The sequence below is a fragment of the Saccoglossus kowalevskii genome, chromosome 11, assembly GCF_978046115.1.
Source record: "Saccoglossus kowalevskii chromosome 11, keSacKowa6.1, whole genome shotgun sequence".
Classification (NCBI taxonomy): Eukaryota; Metazoa; Hemichordata; class Enteropneusta; family Harrimaniidae; genus Saccoglossus; species Saccoglossus kowalevskii.
This window is the reverse complement of record NC_140651.1, coordinates 19,847,031-19,864,551: the sequence shown is the minus strand read 5'-3', so window position 1 is coordinate 19,864,551 and position 17,521 is coordinate 19,847,031. Positions and strand designations below refer to the sequence as shown.

Genomic DNA, 17,521 nt, shown 5'->3' with positions numbered 1-17,521 from the left:
AAATAGTTCTATTTGTGTTTAACCTTAGGTTTTTTTGACACAATAAATAATCGATAATTTACACTGATAAGATAAAAGATTACTTGAAAAGTAACCTACGTGTTCAAATGACCCTGAATTGAAATTACAAATATCCGGAGTAGACAGATGATACCATATGGGTATCTGAAGTTGATTATGATCGCCAAGTGTTCACTATCCCGAACGACACCTTTCTTAGTGCACCCGAGAGTAATGTGTTGAGTCAGAGGCTGAATTTTATTTCTCCTAAATTTAGGATTCATGAATTTCAGGTTTACTGCGACACAGATAGATGTTCTACCACATCAGACTGTTATAATTCTATTAATGATGGAAAGATAGCCTGGTTGTGCAGGAACTATTTTTCTGTCAGCTTTTCAGGGATACAAGAAATCTTTATCTTTTGATGATTTAGACTTGTGGGAAAAGGCTGATAAATTATGTATTTGTTTTATACAGGAACCATTCACAAAGTATAACTTGAGAAGCGTTGAAGGTTAAGTTAATTCCACTGAACATTAGGATTACGAATATGCATAAAGATTACATGTGCATCGGTTTTCTATTCAGTGAGTTTGCCGTAGAATGTTTATATTTTCTTAGAAGGGAATTGCAACTTGGCAAATACTCCCAAGAGTCCATGTACTCATATGGATAGTTGCTCTTCCACTAAGGAAATGTTTGGTCTACTCTCTGAGACACATACTGGGCTGTAATCCAGAAGGTCTCAGGTTAGTTTGGGATTTACCAACATGCAAAGAAGAGTCAATGAAATTCTGTCGAAAAACCTCTGATGCATTAGAGGCAAGTAAATATACTTTTCTATGTCTTTTGCAATGCAGAACTCCCTGCCCTCCACCTAAACTGCATAATGAGGTGAAAGTTATTAAGTCTGTGTGCAGTGTCATTAGGGTCTTCAATGAGTTTCTGGTGAATTTTTGGCCACACTTTGTCCACGAAAGCTATTGAGTCTGCACCAAATAGATGGTCGTGATATATATATGCAGGCCATATTACCAATGGTGCTTGCCTGGGTATTTTTCATTATTGGACAGATGTTTTTATGGCTGTGCTTAGATCTTCGGAAATTTGTTTATGCAGGATAGAGGTCGAATGTCGAACTCATTCCCAATAGCCTTCCTTTTTCTCTTTTGGACTTTCTAGGTGAGGGGAAAGTCGTTATATCTCTGGCAAGAGCTTTTCACTAATTCAGAAATTGGCTGCACATTTAGTCAAGCACAAACCTTTCATGGTATTATTTTTTTGCATATAATTTCCCCTGTTTAGTCACTGCAATTGGTTTGAGAATTTGATAACTATTGTGACGTTAAATGCGAGGGGCCTTTGTGGGGCTTCACCGTATTCAAGATCGGGGAGCTTGTCTTTAATGCCGGTCTAATAGTCTTTGTCTTTGGTAGCGTGCTTATCTTATAAGTCTCCTTCCTCTCAGCTCGTCCGCTGTCACGGGGTGGGGATCGTTTGGTGAATGTATATCACCACAACAGAGAAAGAAATATACCAGTAACGATTATAACAAATCAACACAACACAATATATACGGTTTCCTGTACTTTAATATACAAATAACAGGGATGCTGGTCACTGGAACCAGCAAGGAGGGGGATACACTGTAAAATAAAATAAATTAGGGACTTGATCGATGCTGCAGGGAACACTCCACTCTCCATTGGACAGCAATGTGTAATGTTGCGTTCCTTCGTATCTGGCACACTGTCGAAGCAGCTGTACTACAATTTAAACTCGTGCTCTGTGTCCAGAGAGTATCGAACACTGCACTGCTATCTGCTGCTACTGGTAGCACTGGTACAACGGGAATAGTTCAGGCAGTGAGCGTCAGTGGTTCCTGGTGATCAGCAGGGATTACTGCACAGCACGTCTGCATATGTACCCCTGTATAGGGTACAGCTCACTGGAGTCAGGAATCAGAATCACAAGATGGTTATATTTGATCAAGTCAGGTCACCTTCCTGACTTAAGATTTTCACACTAGCCTCAACTTAAATACTCTAGCTAATTTATGGCCATGCAAATAATAAAGTGTATCTAACGAAATGATTGGCTATCTCGAAATAACGGACGAATCAGTGTATCAAGAATGCCCATTTTGGTAGTGGAATAGACCACTTTTAATCCGAGCTCTACCAATTCAAAGTAGGAAACTCGGGTAAATGATGTCATATCTATTTTCATTGCCAACAACACTGGGCTCAGCACATTCCAAGGTATTTCACAATCACCATGCCACTGTCTGAGACATACCATTATGCCACAGGGAGAGACAGGATGTATGTCACTCAAATTCTGTTGACAATACAATCCAGTGACTGTATCAGCAGTCTTAAAAATAAACATGTGCAATGAGTTGTTGCAAAGTATCCAAACATGTGTGCTTTTCATTCACACAGTCAGGGCTCTGTACTTTTCACTTACAATGTATGCCACACTGTCAAGCTATAACTGTGTGGTTAAATATATTTTTATTTTTAAATAAATAACATTATTTTTTTAACCCCTGTGTGAACATAGTGTTTATGTGTTACACTTTAAGTATAGAGGCACAAATGCCCTGGGATTAGGTTTTACTCATGAAAAGCTTCCAAAATGTACTGGCCTATTTGCCTCACTTGTTTTATTACTTTGTGTCTACACAGTGACAAAAATTATAGGTATAGAACAGATTAGTTGAAGCTCCAAACGCCTTCTATCGTATCGCATTATAACTTATCTTTCCCTTCCAATATTTCGTTTCTTATATTTTGTATTTTTCTTGTATTTTAATTTCAATGAAATAATTTAACGTATTTATTTTTTGAAAAACTGTTATCTGTTTCAGAAGGCTTAAATCGTTACTAACACGTGATCCCGTAGTTTATTTCAGTAATTTTTGCCGCTTGAGTGTTAACAAGCATAGGGTTAAATTAACATTTATTTAACGTTCTAACCAGGGTTTCGTACAGTACAGTGACAGAAATCAGAAAATCATCAGTCTTTATAAAATCTCGATGTATCTTGAAGATTGGTAAACAAGCTATATTTCATAAGTTGTAATTATATACTGAAGGTCAGAATACGATACATACAATACAACCAACTTGACATGTCTACTCATTCAACAATCTTGATACGCCTTATTTGAGACTCCTCAAAAGGTCACACATTCAGACCCTATTCTGGAGTCTAGCTGTCTCATATTTGCGATTATTTCTAATGGTGTGCAGCAATATTCCTACAGCTTCTTCATCTCATTCCGACATCATCGCCAACTATTTCGTTGAATACGTATCCCAGCCTTCACAAAATGTAAACCTTCATTAAAATTGCATGTGGATTGGATGTGGTGCAAAATCGAGACAAATTTAACATTACAAAATTCTTGTATCTGTAATACAGGTCTTCGTGAATCAAATTGAATAATACGATAATTTTAATTTATGTATTTGTTTTGTGCACCACATAACATATATTTCATTGATATTGAATGAATAAAGAAATGATATATTCATCGAGTTCCATCGGTACATTCTTTATGGTTTTTCCATATATGGCCTCAACATACTGCGAGGGAAACAACAAAGAAAACATGACAGATTACAGTATTTAAGATTATATATTACGTAACCATAGTTAAAGTAAAATATGAGAATTGTTACCATGGAAACATGTAAAACATTTGCAGACTTACCATCAAATTCACACAGGAATATCAATGCATATGAGCAATACGTATCATCCCATTTGAAATCACGTGATTGCCTTGAAACGTAAACATAAACAAACTGTTTTATTTAACTTGCATATGATACGACATGTTTGTGGTGTCAATTTATGTTAATTTGCGTTACATTGGATATTGTGCCTTCTTGAAGACTACTTTATGAATAGGATTCGGAATTATACCTTGTTGGTGTCAAATGTTATGTAAGAATTGCTCTGTCTTTTCGCGACACATGGTATCTCTGAGGCCATCTGGTCCAACAAATCTATGCCTTTATTGTATCGTTGTATTTTTTCTATAACTGTTCTGTTCTTGGGTGTAATTTAATCATATACATTATGTGTGCGACACTGAACTCTAATTAGAGATATACGAGACATCTCTGGGTAAAATTAGCACATTTGGCGGGAGATAATCACTGAACGTAAGCCTTATATCCGCTACTATATAACCGAGCGTACAGTTTATAGCCTCATTATAACTTACTCGTACATATATAATGCAATACAAACTCACTCTTTATATCACGTTGCTATGTGAAAATTTACAATTTTCCCAGCGTCTTTTATCGGATTATACTTTTTAAAACACTTTTGTGATAATTTTGAAAATATAATTGCACGATTTCACTGTTGTTGCTTTATATAATTATTTACACGTGAATTGTTTTATTTTATGTGAACTGGAGTTATAATTCATTTTGAGAGGGTTAGAATTTACCCACCTTGTAGTATGCGTTCTAGATTTCGTATTCGAATTTTGGGCTAAAACGCTCTACATAGAACATATGCAATAATGGGTGAGACGCATGACAAAACCTTCAGCAATTCTAGTATATTTCAACGAACTAGTAGTAATACCACCCATACACTATTTCCGCACATAAACGAAGCAAAACAGAAAACAGAACCGGCAAGTGCCAGGAATGTACGCTTCAATGACGCCACGTGTTCGATTCGAACGCTATGTTACAATGAACGCACACGTTCCTCGCAAGGAGATTTCTCGCAAAATTAGCTACATGTTACCATTTTTGCAATAATAATTTATATTAGTACGTGTACCAGGTTTGCTTGTTTTCATCAGTGCTCCCAGTCGTGCGATTTCAATTCAGTTAGATTCGGAGCGAATCACAGGTTTTCTAGTGCCAGATAGTATACCATGTTTCAGCCAATCAGATTGATAGATTTAGATTTTTAGGCATATCCAAAGTTACCAACATATTTAACATCTTACTCAATACAGTACATGTTATAACTCACCATAGATTCACACATGAAGAAGAGTATGGTTCACCAGGAGCCCAGTTTGTATAAGAGTTGTCATCAATTGCCGTGCCATCTATCCAGTGCAGAACGCCCTTATTATCTCGTTTCAATCCAATCCACACACTCATTCTCACTTTGTTGTCTATGAGAAAGGCGCTGATTACGTCGGATATAGCTGCTGTTTTGACTATCGCGAGTCGACCTCCTTCGCTCTGACACACTGCAGTAGCGTCGTCCCAGTTGGCTATCTCCAGGTGTAGTGTATACTCAATGCAATTCAGTGTTGGTCCTGTGACAATATAGAGAGATATACACAGTACTTATTCACATGTCTACAGGAAGAACACATGGGTGATATTTAATGCCTCTACTTGAACCCACTTTAGAGGTAGTGTACCAGGACACTAGCCTCCTGTGGTCAACTATAAAACACTGTGACTAGTATAGTGTTGCTAAACCTGTCAGGATAGTCGATACTATTCCAGAATCAAATTGATCATTGTCTTCTGGCTGAGTGATGGCGTCACGTAGCCAGCATTGCTGAGATGTCTTATCAAAGGACCAAGTCTTGCAACTGTTGATACTTCGACATTGAACACAACATTCTTCTCTACTAGCCACGATGTTGAATATGCCATTGACGAGCCCATCACCACCTCGTTCGGTGTTTTCATCGATTTTACAGCCTGCATGAATAAATAAGCACTAAGTTGAACGTCTGGTATGATGAAATTGCCTATGAAACTATTTGTGTTTTACTGTTTTGTGGTTAAATATCTGGTATTTTAAAATATTCAAAGAATGCATTTTCCTCTGTTGTCGATGACCCAGAAACTATTTAATATGCAGCCAGTACAGAAGAATTTTCACAATTCTTTATTGGGATATTTTTTTTTTCAAATTTCCTTTTGCGTACAAACTAATCTAGTTGACAATTGGCGCTTTACACTGTAGTTCTTCAAAATAAAAAAAAATCACTGATGATCCAACACAGCCTTTCATAATTGCTTATATTACCATTGACATTCTGCTCGTAATATACTTGTAAAACATAAAACATTTGCGTCCAAAGTCTGGCTCCGCAGTGTTTACACTTCCAACATAAGCCCACATTTAGAACATCGCCATATTTGTTACTGTTATGCGCATGTACAAAACAAGAACAACAATAATAAACTATAAATAGATTTCAATGACTTCAGAACGGAATAAATAGAGTTTGATTTTATTTATGAAAACTCATAGTGATATTTTGATGTATTATGACGTCACGTTATACTAAACACCTGTATCGTATTACTGACTGCAAAATACATACTATAATCGATGCATCCTTGGCAATTACAACTAGTGTCACCACTCCCACACTGACTAGAGGCAGAACAACAACGGCCATTGCCCATGGGATCACATTCAGCTGCCTGACCATTTGGTAACAAGTTGGGGGCGCCACATTGTTCGTCATCTCTCCAGGTTTTGATTATTTCAATATTTACTTCGGAAAAACATAAACATTCATTTTAGTATTCATACAAACATAAATGAAGTTGAGAATTGTGTTTCTGGGGTTGAAGATATAATAAAGTTGGCGATTATTTTCTCTTTTAATATTTCGTTAGTAATTTGACACATATACGTGGTAGACATAGTACAACAGACTTTCTAATTTATGAAATAAAATATAAAATACTTAGTACTTACAACAAGTTTCGGAGTTAACTATCGGGTGGTGGTTTAGCATACGAGATTGTACACTAAATGCATCTGTGTTCCAGGATAGAACATCGCCATCCATGCTTCCATTGCAGTCGGCTGTCAGCTCCTTTATTTCATCGTCGTCCTTCACATGGCTCCATATATTGAAGTGAGCCATGTCTCCGTCTAAGCCAGTGTCCCAAACATCACCCGCAGTATCTTGACCTCTAGCAATAACATAGATGCCACCTGCTACTATTGTACTGCCTGTCTGGAAACCCGACCCAGACCCGGAAAGGGTGCCATCTTTATAGATCTTCCAATCACCGGAAGCACCTTCCCACGTGGCACACACGTGGTGCCAGCATCCGGTGTTTACGGCGACATTTGACTTTGGAGCCTTAACGCCATTTATGGAAAGGACTATGTTATCAGCGTTGCGAATGCTGAACGCGTCTTCGATGTGATCAGTTGAATAGATAAACGCAGTACTTCTCCAGTCGTCTGATTTAGTCCGTATCCAGTAGCTCACTGTTACTGCCGAGACGTTGAACATAATTTCTTTCATCGAGACTATGGCCACTTTCTCCGTAGACGCCACCATTTTGCCTTTTAATGATGACCCAATACGAGCTGTGAAATACAAAATAGAACTATGCTATTTGCTTCTGTGATGTATGTTTGCAGTTACTGTGACTTCGTGATACTTTCTTTACAAAATCATGTTACATTGGAATACGTCAATGCTTTAGTTATGAAGCGATTATCATATTTAGTATTCAATTAGCCCGAAATTTGCACAAGATTAATATGACGTATTTGGGTTTGTTTGTCGAATGATTACAATCCTCAATAAGCACGACTGAACATATTGAAGGTAGTACATAATTATAGAGAATTCAACCATTCGTGGTCGGGCTTATTTATTTACTGTTTTACTTATTTAAATTAATACTGTCTTAGTGGAATGAATGGTATTATTGTTGAGTTTAATGCAGCCACATATAATTTAGCATAGACAACACAATTCGAGATGTTGAATCAACCAAATCAATATACAATTCAGATTCAACATAAGTGATGTCCAATAATTAAGCAATTCATTATTCTATAAACAGACTATTTACAGTTCCTCTATTTTTCATTCAATAAAATTATTCCCCCTCCCTCACAATAATGGTTAACATACCACATTCTCCGGGATGACCAATGTCACATAGTCCCCATCTTTCTGAAGGGTCGGTTGTATAACACCAGGCTCCCTCTGAATTATCGGGATTCCTACAGTAATTGTGATCACCAAGACCACTGCTTGGGTAATTGGCCGGCGTTCTTGTGTGCTCGTGGGGTGACTGTGTTGCCCATTTCATGCAAGTGTAGCCTTTTGCTGTTGTTGACAAAGCCCCTCTGTAGTCTGTGCCAATAGGATCTTCATAGCATTCGCTTTTTCCAGCTGTAAAGAGACACATATAAATATTTTTTAAATTTATTACTATACGCTACTCGGAAGTAGCTCTTCAAGGATTTAGTCATTTCATAAATAAATCCGCTGGAAAAAAACAATTAATACTTTAAACGGGAATGTCGATTCAAATCAAAATTAAAACATGAAGTGGATTCAAATTAAGTACTACGCCCCTAACAAGGCATCTTCCCTTCCTCTACCTGGACATAATGATAAATGATCAAGATGAGTTCATACTCGAACATTGAGCAACATATATTGCGCTCAAAGTATTCTGTAAACAATCTAAATCTATGATTAGCCGCACTGGAGAGTGCACGTCATCATACATACCACACTTTGCCTTAGGTGTTCCTAAATCACATACATCATATCTTTTACCGGGATCATTAGTATAGCACCATGGTCCCTTTTCCCAATTATCCGGATTGCGGCAATAATTGTGATCGCCGAGACCGCCATAAGGTTTCTTCTCGGGTGTATTGGCATGTGTATGCGGTGACTGCTCTGACCACTTCTGACAGGTAAATCCATTAGCTGTTGTCGACATTCTGCCTCGATAGTCAGTAGCAAGTTCGTCCATAAAACATTCCCCCTTCCCATCTTAAACCATAAATGCAAATGAGAATCATACTTTTATAATCTGACAAATATGTTTCTATTAAAGCAATGGATAATTCAAATTCAATGATTTTGCAAGTATAACGTTGCGCATAATTTTAATGAAGATACAATGTAACGTGTATATTGTGTTGGCTTACCTTTCTGGCAAATAAACGGCTGGGGTGTCTCACAGTTAATATCATTCAGTTGCTTGTTTCTTTTCCTGCATTGACAAATGTTGAGAATTATCTAATATTGCATTCATTTCGTTAATAAAGCGTTGCATATATAGCGGGATACCTAGCATTACATAGAGTAAAATTCAAGTAAACGCCAGTTGGATGTAATGACTTACCATATGTGCAGGCATTTCTCTTCATTTCCACCGTTGTTGGGTTCTCCGGAATACCAATCAAAATACGTCATGTGTTCACCGTCAACAGTCTCCCAGTCATTGCCATTATCACTGTAACGACGCCCATCAAATTGAAAATTAACGTTAATCAGACCTAGTGATGCCAGCTGCATTTTCAGAAAATCTAGCGTATCTTTATTCAGAATCTTGGCTAACCGACCAGAGTTACTCGTGCATATGTCAATCGCTGTATCACGGTTTTCTGCCATTAAAAACGGGACATACGTGTAAACTGTAGGGGGTAAACCTGAAATAAATGAAGAAAAAACGCATTTTTTGAGCAAACGTTTGTCTAACGAAATAGATGTCATCTTATAATGTCAACATGTTTATTAACAACACTTGCCATATCCTGTTTCCTGTGGACAATCATTTTCATCAATACATTTACAAACGTCTTCAGAGCACATCTGTTGAAAGTAAGAGCACGTCATTAATGTGTTGTATCAGTTCTGATATGGTTCTATAATCTATAATAGTGAGCTCGCTTATACCACAACCAAGGTCGATATATACAGATTTCTCGATTTTGAAAAAGCATACTAGGTAAGGACAGCGGTACACTATGTGAGTCGACAGGTTTGTATATTACATTCTAACATGTTTGTCTTAATCTAGCCATCTGATGAGCAGTGACAACGTTGTGTATCTGGTGACTCTGAAAATTAACATACTTTTTCAAATCTACGCAAATCGAGATTACACAATTGTATTAATCATAGTGATCACAGATGGTACGGTCAGAGCATGGAAACCTGCTACATGCCAACACTATAACATTAACTATTTTATTTGATGCATAATACAATGGCTATAATATTTTCTTAACGTGATTATATTTGAAATCCAAATGATTATCTCTGTAATTTAATCTTTCAATTTGAGGATCTTGCAATTATATACTCACTACTCAAATTACAAAAAAAATCATTTTAAATGTGCTGATTAGAAACAATAAATATTTTGAATTATAAGTGAAATTTTATATTCAGGTAATAGGCTAAGCGTAAATTACCTGTTTGGGTCCACATATATGTCCTTCTTTTCCGGTTGCCCAGTACTGACAACTACCATCTCTCATTTCACAGTAAACATAGCAATTATCTCCAGGTTTTAAGTTCTGTTAAAATATGGGTTGGACGATAATGAATTTGCTTGGAATCACAGTTTTTAGTACACAGTCGCGATACATCCATATCATGCAAATTCCGCGTGGAATGAATATACCATATATGTAGTGAAACGTAATCACCGTTGCGTAACGCATTAATTATACGTCTGAATATATGATCTGTCTCTAGCAAATTAGTTCTAACCCTAACCTGAACCAGCATACTTTTCCATGAACACTCTCCAACACTTTCCCGGTAGTAATATGCTTTGCATTGCTCGTCGCCAGGAAATGCCTTTGCTGGTAAAGGTCTGTCTCCATAATTCCACTCTGGTGAAGGCCAAGAAGTGGAATCATTTGGTTTGTCCAGTAAGCAAGATGGTGGGTTCCTGTAAAATAGCATGAACAATGATTTGATGTGACGTGGTGAGACGTGGCGTGACGTGGTGTGATGTGATTGACAACTTTTGACTAGTATCATCACTTTACCTGAAATAGTTACGTACTTCCCCCATGTTACATGGTGTAAACTTATACATACTGCCTGATACCCATCCCTTCTCTTTACCATCAGGGCATCGCTCAGAATCGTGTGTCATCCCAAACCTGTGATTAGTGACAATACACGGCATTTATATGATTTCATTTAGTGCTCACGTGTCAAATAGTTGATTATTATCAAGAATCAGAATAATGGACTGAAACTATATTAACAAATATTTTATTATTTACTGTAAAGATCTTAAAATGTTAGCTATGTTTCCATGGTGCAGGTCCAGACTGTATACTTACGAGTGTCCCACTTCATGGCCGATACACCATAATGATGTACTCGTGTGGCATTCCCCAACACCCCAACACATTCCAGGCTGGTAAGCCCTTCCTCCAACTCCATCTGAAAACTCTTTGCTGGAATATAAATACAACGCATAGTATACATACATAAACGTATTGCATTTATATCTCCTGTTGATTGTTTCATTTAATGGCCCATGATTATTACCGTCAACATGACCTTGAAGAAACATAGTTCTCGATTTATTAGAAATATTAAACTACACAACGTACTTTGTCAAAAACAATGCGTAATCAAAATGGAATGGGTTGTCCTCGTCACTGGGATTGATCTCATTAGCCCACCCTTTGAAGTTGCCTAAGCGTGTACTTGAATGATCCGCAACGTCGAGTGTTGGGAGACACTGAATAAAAGAAGAACATATCTATCTTAAAATGATCGTCATGTATCCATTCTGCAATGGTGTTTGTAATATTAAAAGCTTGAATTATGTAATCATATGATTTCAAATCTAGACTATATACACTGTATTCACCGTATCATCGTCTATCAGTATGATCCTTGTGAGTCGAATAGTGATGTCAAACTCTTCTACAGTCGGATGTCTATAACCAGTGGCAAGCTGAAATAAAACAAAACGGTCCAAATAAAAAGAGAATCAGTGGAGGTTATAGTCATATTCATACGGATGTCACACACTATACAATGTCAAATCATTGTGTAGCATAATATATATTCACTTGTGACAGATTCAACGTGACAGTTGATATAACTGGACAGTTACCATGTTTGTCATCGACACAACGTATGGTATTAAATTCGTTCCGAGATCACTTGTGGCTTGTTTATCAAACGCTACCATCAATTCCACGTATACTGGTGGCTGTACTGAGTTGTCGGATGGGCTTTGTCTCACACTCCTCTGGGATGGTCGACCTTAAAGATGAAATAATAAGGTATACTGTTCTAATGTGGTTTCTTATGTGTGTTTTTTTTCCATTTTAAGTGCCATATATTTCTATTTTAATCATACACAAAAAACATTTTTAACATATCTCCCACAAAGCCAGGATAATATCATGCGTTACTTATTATGTTGCACTTAACACACAGCGTGTTTACAAACCTGACATCATCGTATCAAGAACATCGTATTTATAGAGTTCTGGTTGATATAGTTCATCAACTCTGAATGCTAAATGTGGATGGCTGTTGTTTGAGTTACTGGTAGATCGTAATGATCTTGCATGGTCTTCTCTTACCGGGTGAATCAATAATGTGTAGTTACCAATCAACCAACCAGTCTGAAATAGTCGATAAACTTGACACATTTAGTGTATTGTTGTCTCATACTCGCGTCTATTAAGATAGGCTTAGGTTAGGCTTGGAAGTTGTAACAAAGAGAATATCACATCCCGACAGCTTTATTGTAGGCGCGTGATTATAATCTCGAGTTCCCTGGCCAAAATATTTCATTTGGCACAAAACACAAAAATGGACCATTATATATAACGGGTAAGAAACTGGAATGTTGAGGTCAAAGGCAGTGGCTGGGATTAATGATATTTTTGAGGAAATCTTGGTTGAGATTTACAGGTACTTGTGCTGATTAATCGATTCCAGGCTGGTGGTCTAGTTACGTGAATTTCAAATATATCTGCAATACATGTAATATCGGTTATAAAAATATTCAATATACTCACTGATCATGACAAAATTAAATTTAATGTCATATTTACTTACGACAGATGTAGGTTTGCACATTGTCAGTGCCACAAATGAATTATCGATCCCTTCCAAGTATCCCCGATAGAGACATGTGTTGTCGACGTCTAAGGATAACTTATCGGGACTTGGACGAAGACCCTCATCTCCACAGAATTCCACAAACTGGGCTGAGACAATTGCTGTACAGTCAAATATACATGTAAAAGGTTGCTAATCATAGAAATAGATTTGCAATATAAAGCAGTGATATAATCGTACACATGAATGCAGCCGTGGTTTGTTTCGGCATTACTGTAAGTGATATGACATTCTTCTTTCTTATCACTATACCAATGTCTGTTCAACACTATTTGAAATATTGTGATATAACATGGAAGATGTTGCCATGGATGATGCATCCAAATTACTTGCATGATAATAATACATGTAATAATATTATAATAATGAGCGATTCAGGGAGTTTGTTATGAGCATATGTGTAATGCATTGTGGGAGTTGGAATTAATGGCTAAACCTGTTTTATTAAACGTATGAGATACGATGTGCCATGCATGTAACTTACGTCCACTACTCTTGACCTGGGCATTGTACACTTCTCCAAACGCTGGAAATTGCACGTGAAGTGGGCCATTCAGAGGTTGTTCACCGATAGTCAGGTGAGATACATCATGTTCAGGTACTTAATAAAAGATGATGCAAGACATTTTAGTATTACAAATACACGTCAATTGCAATACAGTTGCACAGACTAAAGACTGAACACATCTTGAGTTTCAAGTTGCATCCCACTTTATATGATGTACAGAAACCTTGATAAACGTGAGCACCAAGATAGCTTTAGATTTGTAATGTTCATAATCTCTGAACGATTGTAAATAGATCAATTATGTTCGATTTGATGATTGGACACCATGATCTTCTGTATTGGATAGCTTCAATGCACGTCTCAGAGTTTGTTACCAAACAAACTGATTGTATCATATATTTATGGTGAGCACAGTAATCCATGAGAAATGTTCTATGTCTAATACAGAATGGGAATACAAAGTTAAACGTGTGTGTATTACGATAAAAAAATCACATTTTGCCTTCCATAATAGTGATTTGAGCATTAAAAATTCCAACAGTGACGTACCTGAGTGAAGACCTGCCTCTCTTGCATATTCCTTGATCGCAGCCTGAGACAAAAACTGCAAAAACAACGGAAATGCATTGTGAGTGTCTTCATTGCCTGATAATATGCAGCCACATATGCGATAGCAATAACAAAAGGTGAAAAACTTACGTTCGGCGCTGCTTTATTCAGCCCGACCAATGAGAAGCACACAAACACGTGAAGCAACATAATGTGAGTACAATTCACAAGAAATTGGGGATGCGTTACTCAAAGTTGGCGAATATAACTGTACGTAAAGTAATAATCGCTCCAAATGGTTGGTTATTATATTTATCATTAAACGTAATTAAGAGTAATATGATAACCATTTAAAGGTATAATCGTGTTTAATTTTAAATTGAAAATATGATCTATATGTCATTTATATGGAATCTATTTCCAGTAATTATGATTCCGGTTTTGTGAATTCCATGTGCTGTTATAATCTTGTTATTATTGCGAATCAGTCAAATCAGTAAAAGTTGATAGTGTCACAAGATTGAAAACCAGAATGGAATCACTTATGAATATCTCATCTAGCAAAGGAAATGAAATGATCTGTGTTGGGACAACATCGACAAATTTGTAGAATTGTTCTTTATGCTGATATAATAAAAAGTAAATACTTGCTTTGAATTAATGTGAAGCCAAAAATAGCGTTTTTTTAACGTAGAGCATCACTTTCTGTTTTTATACCCACTATATACAAATCTCAGATAGCGGTATATCCCCAAAATACTACAATGAGCATCCATGTACAAAAATTAGTATTCTCTAAGTAGGACAGTCATAGTAATAGTGCAAGTTGGTCCATTTTACGTATTGCACAAGTGTGTCATGAACATAATAATTTCAACGAAAACAATATGCTTGCAAACAAGCTTCCCCTAGTTTGTTCTCGTAATAATACAATGCCCCTATCGCCATGCGTGCACGAGTCGCGTGTCCCATATTAACAAAGATGGCGCCTTTCAATGGTGTGCAGATCGATGCATACAATAAGGTTTAAAGCGGGAGGGTCGTAACCTGCACACGCGCGGGAATTGAGTCCCAAGCGATGATAACAACACACGCTAAAAACGCAAAGGCTCATGGCTAGACGCTTGTTTGTAAACAATGACACGCTATGGCCATCTGACGCATGCGCAGGTGACACTAATTTCCGGGGTGACCTAATATAATGGCTTAACGTCGGTATTTCCTACACATCGCATTACCAGAGAAATACCCGCATTCATACTTGCCACTGAGAGGGCACACTGTGGGAAAATCACTTTTTATTATCACAAAATTTAATATGAAAAACAGAAAGTTGCCTCTTTTGAAAGCGCTTCAATAACTCAAATGAGTGGCACAAAAAACGTTCAAATCGTCAAAATCATTTTAATTTGTTGTTGTCCATGAATGAAGATTACGTTTTTGATTGATTTTACTATGATATAGTGGTCGATTTTGGCGACATTGTATTCACCATATACGTCATTTTAACGTCACTGTAGCGACCCGTCACTAGAGGGACGCAGTAGACACAAACATTTGAGGTGTTGGCATTAGCCAGGATTTCAGCCATTTCTAGATAGTTCGAAGTCTCGCGATAATAGACGGTATCTCGTCTAGTTTTGCTTGTGATTGAATTATAGCGCAGAGGAAGTAAATCTGATTAAAAAAAGAGTATCCCACATGAGTGCTGTTTCATCTCACTTTTTGCCAACACTATCCGCTAATACAAATATTTGTGGCTTTCATAATAAAAAAGGGAAAACATCAGTTGAGAATGTGAATGTAATAGATAACTTGAATTATACTCAAAAGCCAAAACAATAGTTATTATTTTGATCAGATTGAGGGGAAAATAATCCTGTAAAAGAATATCACCATCGCCACAAATGGACGTTCAGTTGAATTAAATAGACTAAAATTAATAATACAAAATTTTGCCTCACGCAACACCATCTTGAATTCTCCGACAGCGATAGCGCCCCAAACGACGTAGTTAAGATTGTTTTCATTGGCCGCAGATATTCAAATTCATTTTTAAAAGTGCTACGTTACCCCTGGTTCAAGTTGACATGTTTGTTTCAGACAACCGTATACTTTGTTCGGTAGATTTCTTGATGTTGGTTTGTTTTCACTCGCCCCTTAGAAATATTACTATGTCAGTATTTATGGAATATTATGGAATACGGTTAATGAAAAGGTGACAGGGTCGCCTTACTTGTTGTTTACGGTATCCTCGAGGGCGGACATCCGGGCATTTTCACCGCCTGGCAACCGGAGGCGGTGAAAACAAAGGCCCAAACGGTATTTTGGGATGATTGTTGAGACTCCTCTGAACAGCGTAACAAGATTAGCCTTACGTGTGTAACATATATAAATTTGGTTGTTCGGGATTACTTCAAAGTTGAGTTTGTGTTGTTTTCTCGAATTTTCACCGGCTCGACCGGCGTTCCACAGCAGCGCGCACAGAGCCCATAGAAATGCATGTACAGTGGTGCGCGTCGTAGCAACGTGGAACGTCTTGTGACGTAGCTCCGCCCCGAGGATAGGGGGGTTAGTATGTTTCAGTTTGAGTCGTTGGAACAAATCACTAAGAATATTATAGGAACCATGAATTTAAACATACACACTATTTTTGTGTTTTGTAATAACAAGGATTTATAAGATAAGACAAGAGTTTGTAATGGTGATTATCCTTGCACACTGGCAGTGATATGCGATTAAGATCCCCTGCGTACGCCGATAATTCATGTTCTGATCATTCACATCACAAAACACAATGAGTGTATGGGAGGAATCGACAGCATTAACAGAAATGAACTACATGACATGCATGTTTTAATATGAGAATCTTTTAAAGCAAGGGAGTCGTCACCTGCGCATGCGTCAGACGGCCATAGCGTGTCATTGTTTATAAACAAGCGTCTACCCGTAAGCCTTTGCGTGCGCAGGTGACGAACATCCTACTTCAACTGTCCAGCATTTTAGAGATTGTTAGTTGCTATCGTTGCTATCGTCGCTTGGGACTCAATTCGCGCGTGTGCGCAGGTGACGAACCTCCCATATTTATTGAAATCAAAGTATGAGTCTCATGCCAAGCCATGTTTTTCCAAGCAGACAATAATGTACGTAGGATGTTAACACACATGATGTATTAACACTTCCAGTTACACGTATATACATAGTAATTAATGGGAGATTCATTCAAACAATATTCAATTTATATTTTCAATAACGCATTGGTGTAGTCCAGGACATGGAATCCTAGGACACGGAGATATAAAGAAGTAGAATATCTACTTTGTCTGTAGCTTTGTGTCCATGTTATCAGCACCATGGAAATATTCTCGGTAGGTCCATTGTAATTATAATCGCCACATACACTTTTGATACATAATTTTTCATATATTTTACATTTAAAAATTTTGAACTTTGCATGTTCGTCTTTGAAGGTCGTCTAATTTTTGTATTGTGATTAAAAAAAACGTTCAAAAATTAATAAATATGATGTTCCTTTGACGCATTTAAAC

At 37.2% G+C, this 17,521-nt stretch overlaps 1 protein-coding gene across 1 annotated transcript; it reads right to left on the bottom strand.

Moving 5' to 3' along the window:
• Positions 1-2,950: 2,950 nt before the first annotated feature.
• Positions 2,951-11,906, bottom strand: LOC144360991 (uncharacterized). The gene is made up of 18 exons (XM_085505245.1): positions 11,895-11,906; positions 11,646-11,732; positions 11,383-11,513; positions 11,107-11,223; positions 10,804-10,920; positions 10,526-10,703; positions 10,219-10,323; positions 9,550-9,613; positions 9,144-9,450; positions 8,947-9,011; positions 8,519-8,788; positions 7,910-8,173; positions 6,727-7,353; positions 6,344-6,520; positions 5,484-5,711; positions 5,020-5,314; positions 3,725-3,795; positions 2,951-3,597 (listed from the first exon to the last, which is right to left on the bottom strand). The coding sequence occupies exons 1-18, from the start codon at positions 11,904-11,906 to the stop codon at positions 3,590-3,592; spliced, it is 3,123 nt and encodes a 1,040-aa protein (XP_085361371.1). The 3' UTR covers positions 2,951-3,589.
• Between the last annotated feature and the right edge of the window lie 5,615 nt (positions 11,907-17,521).